The sequence below is a fragment of the Hydra viridissima genome, unplaced genomic scaffold (genome assembly GCF_058129835.1).
Source record: "Hydra viridissima isolate aposymbiotic clone 2 unplaced genomic scaffold, HvirCarnegie_v1 scaffold_11, whole genome shotgun sequence".
NCBI lineage: Eukaryota > Metazoa > Cnidaria > Hydrozoa > Anthoathecata > Hydridae > Hydra > Hydra viridissima.
The window spans coordinates 14,279,904-14,295,487 of NW_028324310.1; the positions used below are offsets into that span (position 1 = coordinate 14,279,904).

The 15,584-nt window shown below is 28.7% G+C and overlaps 1 protein-coding gene across 3 annotated transcripts in view; it reads left to right on the plus strand.

Moving 5' to 3' along the window:
- LOC145180985 (uncharacterized) overlaps window positions 1–15,584 on the plus strand; it is an 85,840-nt gene that overhangs the window by 10,571 nt on the left and 59,685 nt on the right. For all 3 annotated transcript variants that reach the window (XR_016444874.1, XM_090066379.1, XM_090066380.1), the window contains exons 3-8: window positions 3,562–3,740; window positions 10,201–10,301; window positions 10,916–11,187; window positions 12,711–12,905; window positions 13,812–13,849; window positions 14,616–14,713. Coding sequence is in view for 2 of the 3 variants with exons in the window: in XM_090066379.1 (XP_089922505.1) it covers window positions 3,562–3,740; window positions 10,201–10,301; window positions 10,916–11,187; window positions 12,711–12,905; window positions 13,812–13,849; window positions 14,616–14,713 (883 nt within the window). In the remaining variant the exon portion in view is untranslated. The remainder of the gene's footprint in view (window positions 1–3,561; window positions 3,741–10,200; window positions 10,302–10,915; window positions 11,188–12,710; window positions 12,906–13,811; window positions 13,850–14,615; window positions 14,714–15,584) is intronic.

A 15,584-nucleotide genomic window follows, 5' to 3' on the forward strand; every position in this document is an offset into this window, starting at 1 on the left:
TTACTTTCCTCTATAATTGTCGCAGGTAAATTAATTTTTATCTTTATAAGTTATCCAAAAACTTTGTCTAATTGGCGCTTGCAGCATCTACTTTTACCTTCCAAACTGATGGTGAGTGATTTTAAACAGAAAAGTTGTGCAATGCTAAAGTATAAGATTTACAGAATTTCTCAGATTTAGTTGGTTGTTTTTGTTTTGTTGCCATTCCAACAAAATCTTTAATTGTGTTTATAGACTTATCGGTTGATCTCTCTTTTTCCAGTTATTTTTAAGCTGTTGCTCAACAATTCTGGTGGTACCATCTTAATAAAAAAATGTACAGCAAAACCTAGTGTTATTGTACGAGAGAGAAGATAAAGCTATCAAAAGATAATCTCAGAAAACAAGCTAGATAGTTACTTGCAGATACATGCAAAAAATATGCGCGATTCAGAATTGTTTGGAATTAGCATGACAGCAGTTAGAATGATCCAATTCTTTGTTGTTGTTGTTGTTCTTGTTATAAACATTTCATCCACATTGGGAGTTGGTTGGATGTAATATCCATAATTATTCCATTCAAAACATGTTTCATAAGAAATATTTGCTCCAGCCATTTTTCTTTTTTTTTACTTTTAAAAAAAATTTTGTTAAGAAATAAATATAAACTAAATATTCACACTCAAAGTATAGAGGTCGCTTTTACTTAAGCGATTGTTTCTGTCAAATAAAATAAATTTTATGAGAAAATCATGATCAGAAACATGATCAGAAAACAAAAGAAATATAAAACAAAAGAAATATAAAACAAAAGAAATAGTCTTAATAAAATATGTGCTATTTTGACAACCAATAAATATTTTATGAAAAGTTTTGAAGTTAAGATTCTGTATGAATATTAGCAACATATTTAAAAATTATATATTTTTAGAGGAGGTCATTAATATAAATTATTATTTTTGCTTAATTCTTACAGAAAGGGCCTCAATTTTCGGTCTATTTTTATTATTTTTTTTTTTTTGTTATAAAAGTTTGAGAAAGTCAAAAATTCAGGGATAGAATTCCCTGACAAAAAAAATTTAAATAAAAGACAAAAATACCTCAATAAAAAAAGTAGCTTTAAAATTCACTAATAGATCGCCAAACAATAATAATGCAAGTTTTAAAAGAAGACTCAACAACGGTACTCACAGGAAACAGAGTCCAATATTAGTGTAGTATAAGGGTTTATATTTTTTTTGTAATGGGTTTATCCTTTAAAACGGAATGATATCATGGAGTTGCATATGGCTACCTTCGGCACACAAATCAATCAGAAATATTAAAAAATAGCAGGCATGGCTAAGACTGGTTTTATGAACCAATAACCAAAAGAAATTTCTACAAGAAAAACTTACAACTTAATATCGGCCAAAGCTGCTTATTGCAGGCAAGAATTAATTGATGAATAATCTGAAGTTGCAACAAAACAATATCAATTGTCCGGTATTACTTCCAGACTCATATTTGAAAATGCAATGAAACTAGTTTCTGTGGTGATCAAGCCAAAGCAAACGTGGTGTGACAAAAAGGTGCAAGGTGTGTTTTGAAACTAGCTGGTAACAATAAAAAATCCAGTATACAGTGAAGAATTGCTGTGATGCTCATGGACACTTTACATTACCAATTGTGTTTCACAAAGCTAAACTAAACTCTAGACCTGAGTGGGCTTTAGGTGATCCGGCTGACACCAAATATTCAATTTCTGATTCTGGTTGGATGGAGCATGATGCATTTATTGAATGGTTGAAGGAAGTGTATATACTAGAGTGCCAAGCAATTGATGGTATTCATATTTAACATATAGATGTCAGTCTGGTATCGGTGTTGTTATGTCTCAAAAATAATATAATCCTGATTTGTTTACCAGCTCATTCATCTCATATTCTCACAGAAGGGCAACCAATAGTTTTTCTTAAATCTGATATCTGATAGTCCGATTATTTTAGTTCTTACTCCGATATCCAATAGTTTGATAGTTTTCCAAAATTGCTGGTCTATCAAAGAAAACTTTTGAAGTAGCTCTAATACCATCAGTAGCAGAGATTTTTCTTGCAGAGTTTTGTGAATGTATTTACATTTTTGTCCCGTTACCAACATCTCGCTCTTGTTTAAAAACATAAATGCTTTATATAATATAAACACGCAATGTCATTTTAAAGTTGCATAGAATTTTGTACCCCAAATTAAGATATTCCAAACTCTATAAAACTTTCAAAGTTCTTTAAACTATTTAAAGTTTTCTAAAAAACATCAGAAATAATCTATATTAAGTAAAAGTTCTAACTTTATTTGTTTTTTTTTCTAATTTTCTATCCAAAGTTTGAATTAAAGTATGACATTTTTGTCTTGGGATCGGAAAAAATGTTTGAAATAATTAAATGTTTGAAGTAAAGGGGTTCGAAATAAGCGATAGAACCTATAAGAGTTTGATAAGGCAAACTCTATTATATGCAGAATAGTATTATCGGATAATAAAATGAAATTCGCTATAAATTTTTGTAAACAGTTATGACTACTTAAATCAGAGTAACGCAACAACAGTAAGAGAAGAGATTTTGAAAAATAATTATTTAAAAGGACCTAATGAATGTAAAAAAACTCATGTGTACACCAAAGCATCTCCATAAACGAGTCTTCAATATGGAAGTATTTTGGGAAATTTTAATTTTTGTACTTTTAGATAAATCGAAGTTAAATATTCAACATCAACACCGCAGCATTACTTTAGTAATCAATTTATTCTGTCCAAATTAAAGATAAACACGAAGAGTCTGAGATGTAGACAGATTTTAGTTAGTGTCCAGAATTATAGATAAATTTTAGAAAGGGTGTTAGTTTCAAAATAAATCTATTTCAATACCAATAACATGTTGAGCTTGATTTGGTCTTGAAACTTTTCAAGACATATCAAGGCTTTTTCTTTGTGCTCTTGTAATGTGTCAATAATTTCAAAAATAAACAAGACTTTACAAGACTACAGATATATGTCTTGTAATACTAAATAAGTTTATCATAACAAGACTTTACTGTTTGCATTTACACTGTCGATTGATTCCTGTTTTTATTTACAATATAATCTATTCATTCTGATATGTCAAAGCATTAGGCTATATCAAGCTTTGTTGTGGTGATATGCACATTTTTATTTAAAAGCTGTTGCTGTGGTGATGTTCATAGATTACATTATTAGTCTTATCAAAAAATAGCAAAAAGAGTCTTGTTGTTAGTTAAGTTGTGATTTTAAGTTGGTCTGGATTGATTCAAGATTTTAAAGAAATGATCTTGGGACTCTTAGTCTTGTCTTATCTTGCCAAAAAAATGCTAATACAATATTTGGTGATTCAAGACACAGACCCTTGGATTTTAGCAACCATTTTAATTTTTTTTAAAAAATTAAAATCATTAATATTCAAGTATGAAATTTGCAAATTTGCGTTAGTAACCATGGAATGCACCATATCTATTTACATACATTTCAAAGCTATATTAATTAAATATATTTTATATGGTATGGATTTAATTTCATTAAATTTTTTATAGCTTTAATGGAGGTAACTGGATTAACCTGGTTAATAATGGAGGCGGTACTTGGAATCTTTATACCACTGTTAATTTAACAAAAAGAAGTGATACAAAAAGACCAAACTCTTCTCCAGTGAGCACTACTGCACCCATTGTCAATGTTCAATTCTCTTGCTTGAGTATTATCAATATTGGAGGTATGAGTAAATAAAAGATGATTAGGCATTACTCAACTTTCTAAACCACCCCCCATCTCACCCTAATTTTATAATCGATTCTGATAGAGAATTTTATGCTGATTAAGAATTGCTATAAACTAAATTGAAAGTACAAAATTATATAAAACATCCCTAATATTTATTGTTGTGACCAAAACTAAAAATTGTAATTAGCTTAACTAAAAAATCCGTAACTAAAATGAGTCGACTAACTTTATAGTCTAACTAAATTTAGTCGGCTAAGTTTTTAGTCTAACTAAGATAAGTTGACTGACATTTTAGCGTAACTAAAATTAGTCGACTTTTTAGTCTAACAAAATTTAGTTGACTAAATTTTTAATTTAAGAAAAATATATTGTTACTGTTACCCAAAAAACACTTTTTAAAATCTTAGTATACGTTAGTTGTGAAGTGGCTTGAGTGCCATGTTTTTAATTACAAATTGCTGTAAGTTACAATTTACATCTCCAGGGCATTTGTTTTAAGGTCTGATTTTTAGAGTTTTTCAGGTTTTTGGAGAAAGATTTGTGACATATACACTTGGAATTTTGTATTAGTAAAAAAACTGTATCCAATTATTCCACTCCTTATTACCAAGTACTTGTTTTACCTTTCAATAAAAAGCGGTTTAGATCTGGATTTTTTCAATTTCTAATTAAAGTGAATTATAAATTATAAAACACTTGTGAAATCAATTTATAAAAAAAAAATGGTGCCTTATTTTTGAAAGGTGTGTTATATGTAGAAGCATTTTCGGACTTCCTTTATGTAATACCTGCAATGATTTTTTGAGAAATATTAATGCGTAATTAATTTCGTTCTCCACTCATAAAAACGCAGATATTTACAGTGACAACAATGATATTGTAATTGTCATAGCTCTTCAAAAAGCAACAAACAAAGGGAATGATCCTAATGCCTAGGATCGTGCTAAATAAAAATGGATATTTTCATAGCCACACAATTTCATTGAGCAAATTTTTGGCAAAAAACATTAAAGAATTCCATTTTTATTATTCAATGAAAGTTTATCTTTTCTAATCACATTTTCTTTACTGACAATACAAATTTTTATTGAAAAAATAGTCTTAAATTCTTTTATAAAAATAAAATTCTCAAGAAAGAATCACATGTTTTGCAAGAGTAAGATGTTTTATAGCTCATTTGTATATCTGATTACACTCAAAAGAGCTTTCGCGCCAAAAATAATACAAAAAACATTTTTCTGTTATAAAAATCAGGCTAGCAATTTTTCGCTTTTGAGAACAAAATGAACCGGAATGTTAATTTATTCAAAATGGCGAATATTAGGGATTTGTTGCATAATTTTTTACTTTCAACTTCAGTTTATAGCACTTTCCATTGATTTTGAGACCTATATTTTTATATGATTCTTTATCAGCATAAAATTCTCTATCAGAATCAACCATAAAATTAGGGAGGAGAGAGAAAGTCGAGTAGCGCCTGATTATGTCTTTGTGTGCATTTTTAAAAACATTTCATTCTTGCATTACTAGCGTTCTTAATTTTATATTACCTTTGTGATCTATTTTTTTGGTGTTTTTAAAAATTAGCCATTAAAAAGTAACTGTTGATTGATTTCTTACATTTACATATAAGACATATTGGCATATGAATCTCGACTTAGCATAGATTAAAGACTGACGAAAATTATTTGAATGGAAGATTAAGCCAAAATATTTTCTAATTAATAGTCAAATTAAAATTTTTTGGCAAAAATCATTTATTCCAATAATTTCCTATCTAAATGTTTTGAGATAACATTGTTAATAATAAATAATCCCAGCAAAATAATTAATTAAAGAAAATCCTCTTTTTTTTTCATTTAGTTAAATTTGTAAGATGAACATAAACTTTTGACTGATAGTCTGTGTGTTTATATATAAATATGTATGTGTACACACACACACACATATACTTTAAACCGATATGGGAAACTTTACCCTGAGATTGTTGGGACTTCCCAAAGATATATGTGTGTGTGTGTGTATATATATATATATATATATATATATATATATATATATATATATATATACACATATATCTTTGGGAAGTCCCAATTATCTCGATGTGGAGTTTCCCATATCGGTTTAAAGTATAAACCACCATCTCCTTCCCACATTCTACAGTGAATGTTAATGAAAAAAACAAAGCAATAATAAAGAATACAAAAAAATTTAGTTAAAAGGTAAAAATTTATTTTAAGATATATTTAGGAAATTTAGTTAAAAAGCTTTTATTTTTGATTTTATTTTTGATATATTCGCCATTTTTATTTATATCACTGATATATTCGCCTGAGAATGCAAAAACTTTGGTGATTTTTAGTGCAAAACTAAAGTGTCAAATAGAGAAAGAGATCTTCTACTGCATTGAATGTTATTAGGATTCAAATTAAAAAAAAATAGCTTTAGATGAGTAAAATCTGATGACCCAGCCCCTAAAACACAGAAACTTGGAGAGTTATTGACTTCTAGTCACACTTGTGAAAGCAAAAAGAGCAACAGCTTCAGTAAAAGTGTTTGCTTCTTTAAAGTATTTGCTTCTTTCTTTGCCTTTAAAGGTCATAAATAGAGCCAAAGTATGCCAAAAGTACGATCTAAAAATCCTATTTAGAGATTTTTAGAGCATACTTTTTTTAAATTTATTATAGTAAAAAATGATTTATTCCTGTTATAAATTTTGATAATGCATCGAACTCATTTTACATATTTTTCTATATTATAGTTATATATTTTATTTATTATAGAGCAACTAATTTATTTTCTCAATATTAACCTAAGATAAAAGTAAATTACAAAATTCAGTCATAAGAACAAACAATAAATTTAGCTGTATTCAAAAAAAAGGGGTCAAGTCTTGTCATATATGGGATGGGTAGACTTAATCTCCTTGTAAATTTTTCTCTTAATTAAATATCTTAATTCATAAAGTTTACACAAAAGTTATCAACAAATCAATTTTAGATAACCAATATTCTTTCAATGTCCAGGTGTACCAGGAAATACTGTAAGTGACTAACTTCCATTAATATTGAGACTATTTTAGAGATATTTATTGCAATAGTCAATATCTCCTGTCATTAACGACAGCTAGCTATCTTATTTCAGCAGCAGGTATAAGAGTTGGCGATTCAATGCGAGTTTAGCTAAGTTTGCAACAATCTTTGGCAACAGACTTGTAAGCAAGTAGGCATTGAAACAGCTGGAGGTTGTTTCACTGTAAATCCACAGCTGTTAGCATGTTAGCCATTAAAAAATATACACATGAGTTACAAATGTGACAAAGGCATGCACTTTTGGTACATTGTAATAACTAATAATTATACCTGATGTGTGATCCTACAGTGGTAGATCAGCTTGACCATCCAATTGGCTTTGTGCAATGCACCTGGTTTTTGGAATGTTACTTGACCATTTTTTGATGGCAGGTTGAGAATTGAAAGCTCTGTGAAATCCCAGTAATCATTTTATAGAAATTTAACATTCAGCAGCAAAAATTACCACCTCTTCTTTCATCGCAGTGAGCAGCTCTTGTACTTGCAGGCTATGATCAGGGAGGCTAAAAGGATGTATTTGAGAGGATTCATGTTGTATCACGTCCCAATTATTTCTCAATCAATCTGCATTAGCATATGAAGAAACAACCTTTGATAGATCACCACCAGATCAATGATAACTTTCTATCCAAATATATCCTGATGTTTTGGTGTCATTTTCAGTCTGGCTGCCAATGCCATCAGGTTTGATTGACATAAATCAACTGAAGGTATTAAAGCAACTGTTCCGGTTAGTTTTTACCTCTGCAACTGATTTATTTGTTGGGTTTACCATCTGCCTTGGTTGCTTTATCTTCATCAGCTGAAATAGAGTCCTTACATTTTTTGGTGGAATTAGAATTGCTCTTAACATCATCTGTCAAAAATCCAGATAATTCTGATGTTTTAAAGCCTCATTGTCAATAAAAAAATTACGCTCCTAGAATGCAGCTTTTCGAACATGGCATCTGGAAATTTTCTTAGCTAGAGAGATGTTATAAACACCAAAGCTTGTTGCCCTTTCACCTTTTTTTGCAAGGAGAAATGCCAGATCCTCGACATTTGTAACTAATATGTCAGCAATTGTTGGCCGCAGCTGGAATGTTGATACTAATAATGGCTATATGGCTTTGAGTTCATGCAATGTAGTCAGAGTGTTTAGGCGGTTTTATCAGTTGAAGAGATATTGTTGATATTGCCAAGGAGTTGAACTTGCATGCAGGATGTGTAGAAGTTTCAATCATGAAGGTACATGTACATGGAAGGCAAGCCTGGAGCAACACTGGCAAGCAGTATTCAGGAAGATGCTTGTCCTTGGGTGATGTAGTAGATAACTCAATAGATTTATACTCGAGGTTTCATTTTTTTGAGAGTCTGTTACAAATTAGCTATCATTTAAATATGAAAAAGTGATAAGTTAGAAAAGATGAAGATAAATGCAACGTTTGCAACAACCTTAATAAGAAATCAAGAAAACATTTTTAAATCCACTTTTTAAATCAGACTTATTGGAGACAAACCAAAGTCTGGTTTCGGACATACAAATGATTGGAACACAGCTTGCAGGTTCTTTATAAAACCGGAGTTAAGTGATGCTAAAAATTTTAATATCTTTATAGTAACCCTATCCTAAGGATGTGATATTCATTTTACTTAAATTTCTGTTTGTAGTACTATATGCCTGTTACTGTGCACAAAATTCTGAAACATAGGATGGAAGTTATTAAAACATGCATTCTTCCAATTTGGCAACTCTTGGATGAGAAGTCCGCAATAGAAATCTTTGTTGATTCTGTGAGTACCATGTCGGAAAAGAAGTTACGTTCTTTTAGGCAATACTATATCCCATCATCAGTTCTCACACAGAAGTGCCTAGTTAGAGAATGTCAAAATTACTGTTGGAAGTTCTGAACTTAACTATTACACCTTTAACACCACCGGTTGAAAGCAAAATCAATCTAACTAAATCATAAACAAAGTTTGCCACTATTGCTTTTTTTTGCAATAGTTAATTAGATATTGATCATTAAAATCATCAAATTAAACTGTAAAATATTGGTCTAATTTCCCATCTCAATCTGTGACTGATTTTAAGTAGTGATTCTTTTTCAAATTTTTAAATTTTTACTAATCTTTATTTATTAATCTTTGAACCAAGAAAACTAGGATTGCTTTCTCTAAAAAGTTTTGTAAAATAGAATAATGACTTAAGAAACATTTTATCTTGCCTATTTCTCATGAACATCACATGAAATGCCATGTGCCTTTGAAATACTTTACATCCTTCATTGCATATTTCTTTCTTTTCTTTTGTTAGTGAGAATTATTGGCCTTTTTATTATCATTAGTGTTGAGCCAGTTTTACACAGTTCACTTCTTTAAATAAAAAAGCGTTCAATCACAGCACCCAACCCATCCTGACCTATGTGCCATAATCAAATCAGTAAGACAATGTCCAGGTACACCTGGATATTGAAGAATATTGGTTATCTAAAATTGATTTGTTGATAACTTTTGTGTAAAATTTATGAATTGAGATATTTAATTAGGAGAAAAATTTACAAGGAGATTAAGTCTACCCATCCCATATATGACAAGACTTGACTTCTTTTTTTTGAATACAGCTTCAAACAGTCTGCTTTATCTTTACACAGATCTTTAATCTTTTGTTTTTTAATGTCAAACCTATTATTTCAGGTCCAAAAAGAAGCAGTTTGCTAAATTGGAATGGACTTGAAATAAAAATGAAAATTTTAATAAATTTTTTTTCTTGAATAGCTGTTTTGTGATCTAAAACTTTAACTCATTATCATATCATGCTTTGTAATGAGCTTCTTAATGAACACAAATATTAAACACATCTAAGTTCTCCTTTTTTTTTGTCTTCCTGTTTGACCATTCTACAAGAAAGTATCATACCTGAAAAACAAGATGATGTTTTTCAGCATTTGTTTACTAAAGAGTTATTGAGAAAAGTTTTGCTGGCTTTCATCTAGTTGCAGCTGACATCTTTCAGAATTCAGATGTTTTTGATAAGTTGTCTATAATGAAGCTTCCTTAAAGAAAGAATATCCTTGTTAATGTTCTCCTTGATTTTATGGAAAAAAATTCCTATTTAAGGAATGCTGTTTTTGTGGTTCATTCTTATTTTTTTCTTAACTCCAAAAAGGAGAGTTCTTTAGATACACATTAAAATAACTTTAAGGATATGTTGCATTTTTTTATAATTTATTAACAGTAACTAATTAGTAGTTACATGTTGTTTGTATATGTACATACACCCACCCACACATACACACACATCGGACACACACATACAGATATGTTATGAGTGTTTAGCCCCTGGACACATTTATTTATTATTTTATTTATTCTTAGTAAGTGACCCTGACAATGACATCATTAAATGTCGATTTGCTCAAGGTTTTGATGAGTGTGGATCAATTTGTGGTGGATTACCAGGTGCAACTATTGATGAAGTGAGTATTTGGCATGGCATGCACTCTAAATGCAATTTGCATATCAAATAATTACAACATTAATTACAGTATATAACATTTTAGTTACATACTGTATGTATGTAACTAAAACTTCATATACTTTATGTATTTATGTATATAAAAAAATTTTGCGTTTTCTCTTCAATAAAGTAAATGTTTTTCAGGATTTTGCTTCACTTTTTTTTAGACTATTTCTTTGTATCTCAATTTTCAAATCTTCTAAAAATAAAATGCTAATATATCTATTTTTTTAAACCACAGTATAACCTGTATACTCCGCTTCAATTAAAACAAAGACAAGCATTTAATTACTTTGAATTTGTGTGAAATGCATTAGTTTGGAAAAAAAAAATTTTTGAACTTAAAAAGAATTTATTTGTTGAGATTTGCTTATACAATTCTACAGAGAAGAATTATTTTTAAATATTTGTTGAGACTTACTTATACAATTCTACAGAGAAGAATTTTAAATATGTGTAGTTGTTGCTTTTTTGGAAAGAAAAGCAACAATTGCACATCTTTAAAAATAAGTCTTCTCTGTAGAATCTCTATATTGAAACCATTTTTATTTTTCATTATTTTTTTTAATTTAGAAAAATTGTGCTATTTCATATAATGCTTCTCAATCTATTGGGTTATTTGGAGTTGCTATTCAAATTGAAGACTTTGCTTCACCATTTGATAAAGTGCCACTCAGTAGTGTTGGTCTTCAATTTTTAATCAATGTACAGTATGGAACTGGAAATTGTTCTTCTCAGCCAATATTTTCCACATTCACAAGAAAAGACAAGACATGCATAGGCATACTTGCAAATGAAGTTTATGTAGAGAGATTTTATGCTACCACATTAACAAGTGATCCGATGTAATTTTCCTAATTTTTGTGAGAAGGATGCTTTTCTTTTAATTAAATTATTTAGTTATAGTTAAGCTATCTAATGTGCCTGATATTGTTTATGCTAGGATGTCTTGTATGCTGGCATGTTCTTGTGTAAGAGTGTCATGGAATGTCAATAAAGTTTTTTAAAGTTTACTCTGCACAATATCTTATTTGTATCAAGGAAAATAAAAGTTTATAAAAGGCTTTTTTTTCTAACAATATATAGAAGTTGTTTAACCACACTGATATTAAAAAAACTTCCACATTTTCAGATGACTATTAGTTATTTATAATGATTAATGAGACTTCGAATACCAGTTATTTTTATTCTGGTTTTTTTGTGGGAACTCAGATTATGTTCCTGTTCTTCACAAGAACTTGAATTAATCTTAAGATATTTCCTTCGAAAGATTTAGTTGTAAGCCTGACATATTTTGCTACTCCAAGCTGGTAGGCAGCAGCTTCCTTCTCCCAATCAAAATTTTACAGCAAATTAGTTACAAACAATATCTCAGTGTAACTTAAAAAAGTATAATTTAATCAACTCATTACCTAACATCAATAAAAATTAGCCAGAGTTTGAATTAAAAAGTTACTAAATCAACTAAAGGTTTATGTAAATATAGGAATGGTTATAGCTAGCATCACTAGAGATGAGAGCAAAGGCCCCAGGAAGGTACTCTACTCAAACTTTAAGTATAATTGGAAAATTTCATGTTATTATGTTATCTCTGCTACTGTTGCCCCATCATATTTCAAGAAGTTTGACGAAAATACTCTCACAATTGGTTCTTATTTCCATCAGCTATATTTGGAGGTTTTTACCTACATTTAATTTGCACTGGAAAATGACATTATCTCCTGTGATGATTGAAAGCGTCTTGGGTAGTACTTAGCTTTCTACACACAAATATTTAGTAGCATCCAGGTAGTTAAGATAATCTAGGTAAAAGATCTGAAAGCTCATTTCTGATACCTTTCTCCTAAAGCAATATTATAGCTCTTAAGGATCCATATATTGAAATTTAAACCAAGGGAACATTTTCAAGGTATTGATAGAGCATAAAGTTCCTGATATGAAAGATAGTCCATTTCCTGTTCTAACAAATAGAGATAAAAAACTGTGTGTACTTAAAGCTAGTGAAAGCTGGTTTCTTATCATCATTATGGATTTTGTGAATGAGACAAAAATTGGAATCAAATTTAATTATGTTTTTAATTTTAAAATAATCTCTAAAAAAATTACCAACAAAACAACAACAAAAATTTTTTTACTGCAAAGTTTGAAAGATTGTTTGTGTAAACTTATGCTCAAAAACTGCAATTAAAAAAATCTAAATTTAAAAACTGCATATTTTTCTGTTTATTTCTCCCACTATCACTCGATCATTTTGTTTCTTAACATTTTATAGTTATTAAATTTAATTTGATTTTTTTTTTCATCTAGGCCTGTTGGGATATCAAAGATGATTCTTTAAAACTATTTAATTAAATTGCTTACATTTTAGAATAGAGTTTTCAACAAGCTCTCCATATGGTCTTACAAAATCAGCTGTTTCTAAAGCAGAAAGATATGAACATATTTATAAAATTAACAATTTACCTAATAATGTCTATTGGTATTATGTTGAAGTAAGCTGGATACCAAGTATAAGTCAAGCTGGTGTTAATGCATTTTGCATTTTTGCACTTGCAACATCTGGGTAAGTTTTGGGAGTTGCTCTAAAGTAATTTTTTTAAAAATAATTTTGCAAAATTTAATTTAATATTTTGAGTCCTAAAATACAATTTTTCATATAGTTTTTAAAGTTGTTACAAGAATTATGAGGGACAGCAAGGTATTGCTGTGAGATGTTCTGACTAGATAGTTAACCTTTTTTAGGTTTCAGGATTTTCAATAAAAGTGAGAGGAGATTCAACAATTGTTTCAATAAAATGTTATTGATTTATAAAATCATTTTGGATGTACTTTTGTTTCTAAACATTTAAATAAAAAAGTCCTAATGTTTCATTAGGTAGCATTTTACATAATCATTTTGTCAATCTCTTGTTCACATTTTTTTTAAGCATGTTAAATTTTCTACTCCTCAAAATACAACTTGATAAAAGTATTCTTTGTTAATGCTTAGAATCAAACAACTGATTTTTTTTCCAGTTTACTCTTGCTTAAGTTGTAAAAAACCAGAAACATCTGTATATAAATTTAAATAATTGCTTTTTACATTATCATCATCATTATCATCATCAATATTATTATTGCTATTACTATTAATGTTAATATTAACATTATTATTGTTAACATTATTAATACTATTATTACTAATACTATTATTAACATTATTATTATTATTAATACTATTGTTAACATTATTATAATGATTATTGCTATTGTTAATTTTAATATTAGTAATATTGTTATTATTAATGTTAATATTATCAATATTGTTAAAATTATCATTATCAATGTTGTTATTAAAATTATTGTTGTTTTTTATTGCTATTTTGTGATTGTCATATTTAATAATTGTATCATCCGGATTTTTTATTATAATGGTTTCTATTGTCATTTTTATTGTAACCATCAGTATAATTTTGCAAACAATATTTAGATCAACTCCTCAGCAATGCATCTCTTTAGTAGTTGGAGGTAATTTCATTAGTTTTATATATACAGTCATTTTACATATTATAAAGTATTACAAAATACCGCAATAATAAACATTATTAGAAGATACATTTATACTATAAGATGCATATTTTTCATATTATTATCAAATACATAATATACACATATTATCTGTTACCACTCAAATGTATTTGGCCAAACAAAAAAATGAATATATACTGGATGTAGAAATAAATAATTAAACTTTGATGTTTTTAGAAGTTTAGATCAGAAAACTATGGTGGTTAAACCATAACATTTATCACTCCCTCAGCAGAAAATTTTTAAGTAATCTCTGCAGAGGATGGTAGTGTGTTTAAGATTATTATCTTGTTTTCCACTCTCACAAGCACTTTCCACGAGCACTAAAACTTTTCAACCAAAATAAGGCACAGAAAAAAGTAAAATTTAGTGTTTTTCTCTACAAAATGCTTGTGGATAAAATAATCATCTTTACACAATAGAAAAAAATATGTGGGACCTGTTCATTTTTCATTTATTAACATTTGGGATGTGCAAACAGATTTTATATTGAATTTAGCATCTAAAACCTCAAATTTATATCTTGCAGTATGGATGATTTTGCTTTTGTAGTATTGAATACTATATAAGGTATATATTACATAAAAGTTAGAAATCTTAGATTCTAAATTCTAAAAAAACCTTTTTGCGCATACTTTTACATTAGTTATAAATTTTTAGTTTTCAATCACTTTTAAAGTTTAATAGCAAAATTTTTTTTTTTTAGTTCCTTCTCCAAAGTTAATAATGGATTCAGTTTTTCCAAAGCCAGGATCAATTATATTGCCTAGTACTAACACCTGGATATTGGAGTTTGATCAAATGGTAAATTTTGATTTTTCTGTTGCTACAAAAATGTTTAAAACTTTTCTCATTTTCTTTAAAAGGTGAATTAGGTTGTAATGTAGATCATTGATTAATTTTCAATGATCAATAGAATATTGCTTAATTTGAAGAATTAGTTTGAGAATTTATGAAAACAAGTTAAGTTGACCCCTAAATTTTTTTGAAATCTGGGAATATGAGGGAGTTTTAATTATTAGTAGCTTTAGTGTGAAATGTTTTTTAAAATGAGACATGACCTTCACTGTCAGTTTACTCAGTTTATGTCCAGATTATCTGCATAAAGGATAGCCAGTTTACATTTCAGTTTACATTTCATGAATCAGGTCTTGAAGGTGCTTTTAGAACCTTTTATAAGTTTTATATATTTTACCATAAATTTTACCTTAAATTTTACCTTTTGTAAGGACATCAATTATTTAAGCAGTTTTCATTTGATAGCCTAATGATGACAATATGCTATCGACTAGTTAGGAAGTTTATTTTATGTTTCTTTTATAAGTAGTATTCCTGTAAAGATGTTATAACAACAAAACAAATTTTCTTGGGCATAAAAAAAAACCTAACAGTTTGCCACAGCCTTGTTACCTATCCCAATATCTTTACTTTAAAATTTGCATCAAGCTAGTTTGATAATTGCCTCCCTTTTTACCATTGCCGAAACATTTTAAGCTTTAGAGAATATTCAAAACAGAACATTTTAAAATATTGCAGAACTTTCTAAACTAGTATCAAAGGCAATCTATCTCTATGAAGGAGGCTGTTGAAACTTCTCTGCAAAGATTGAAACTGAGTAAAAATGATTATCTCTGAGTTACCATAAAGCCTTTTGTGACTCATTGTGTAAAAATAA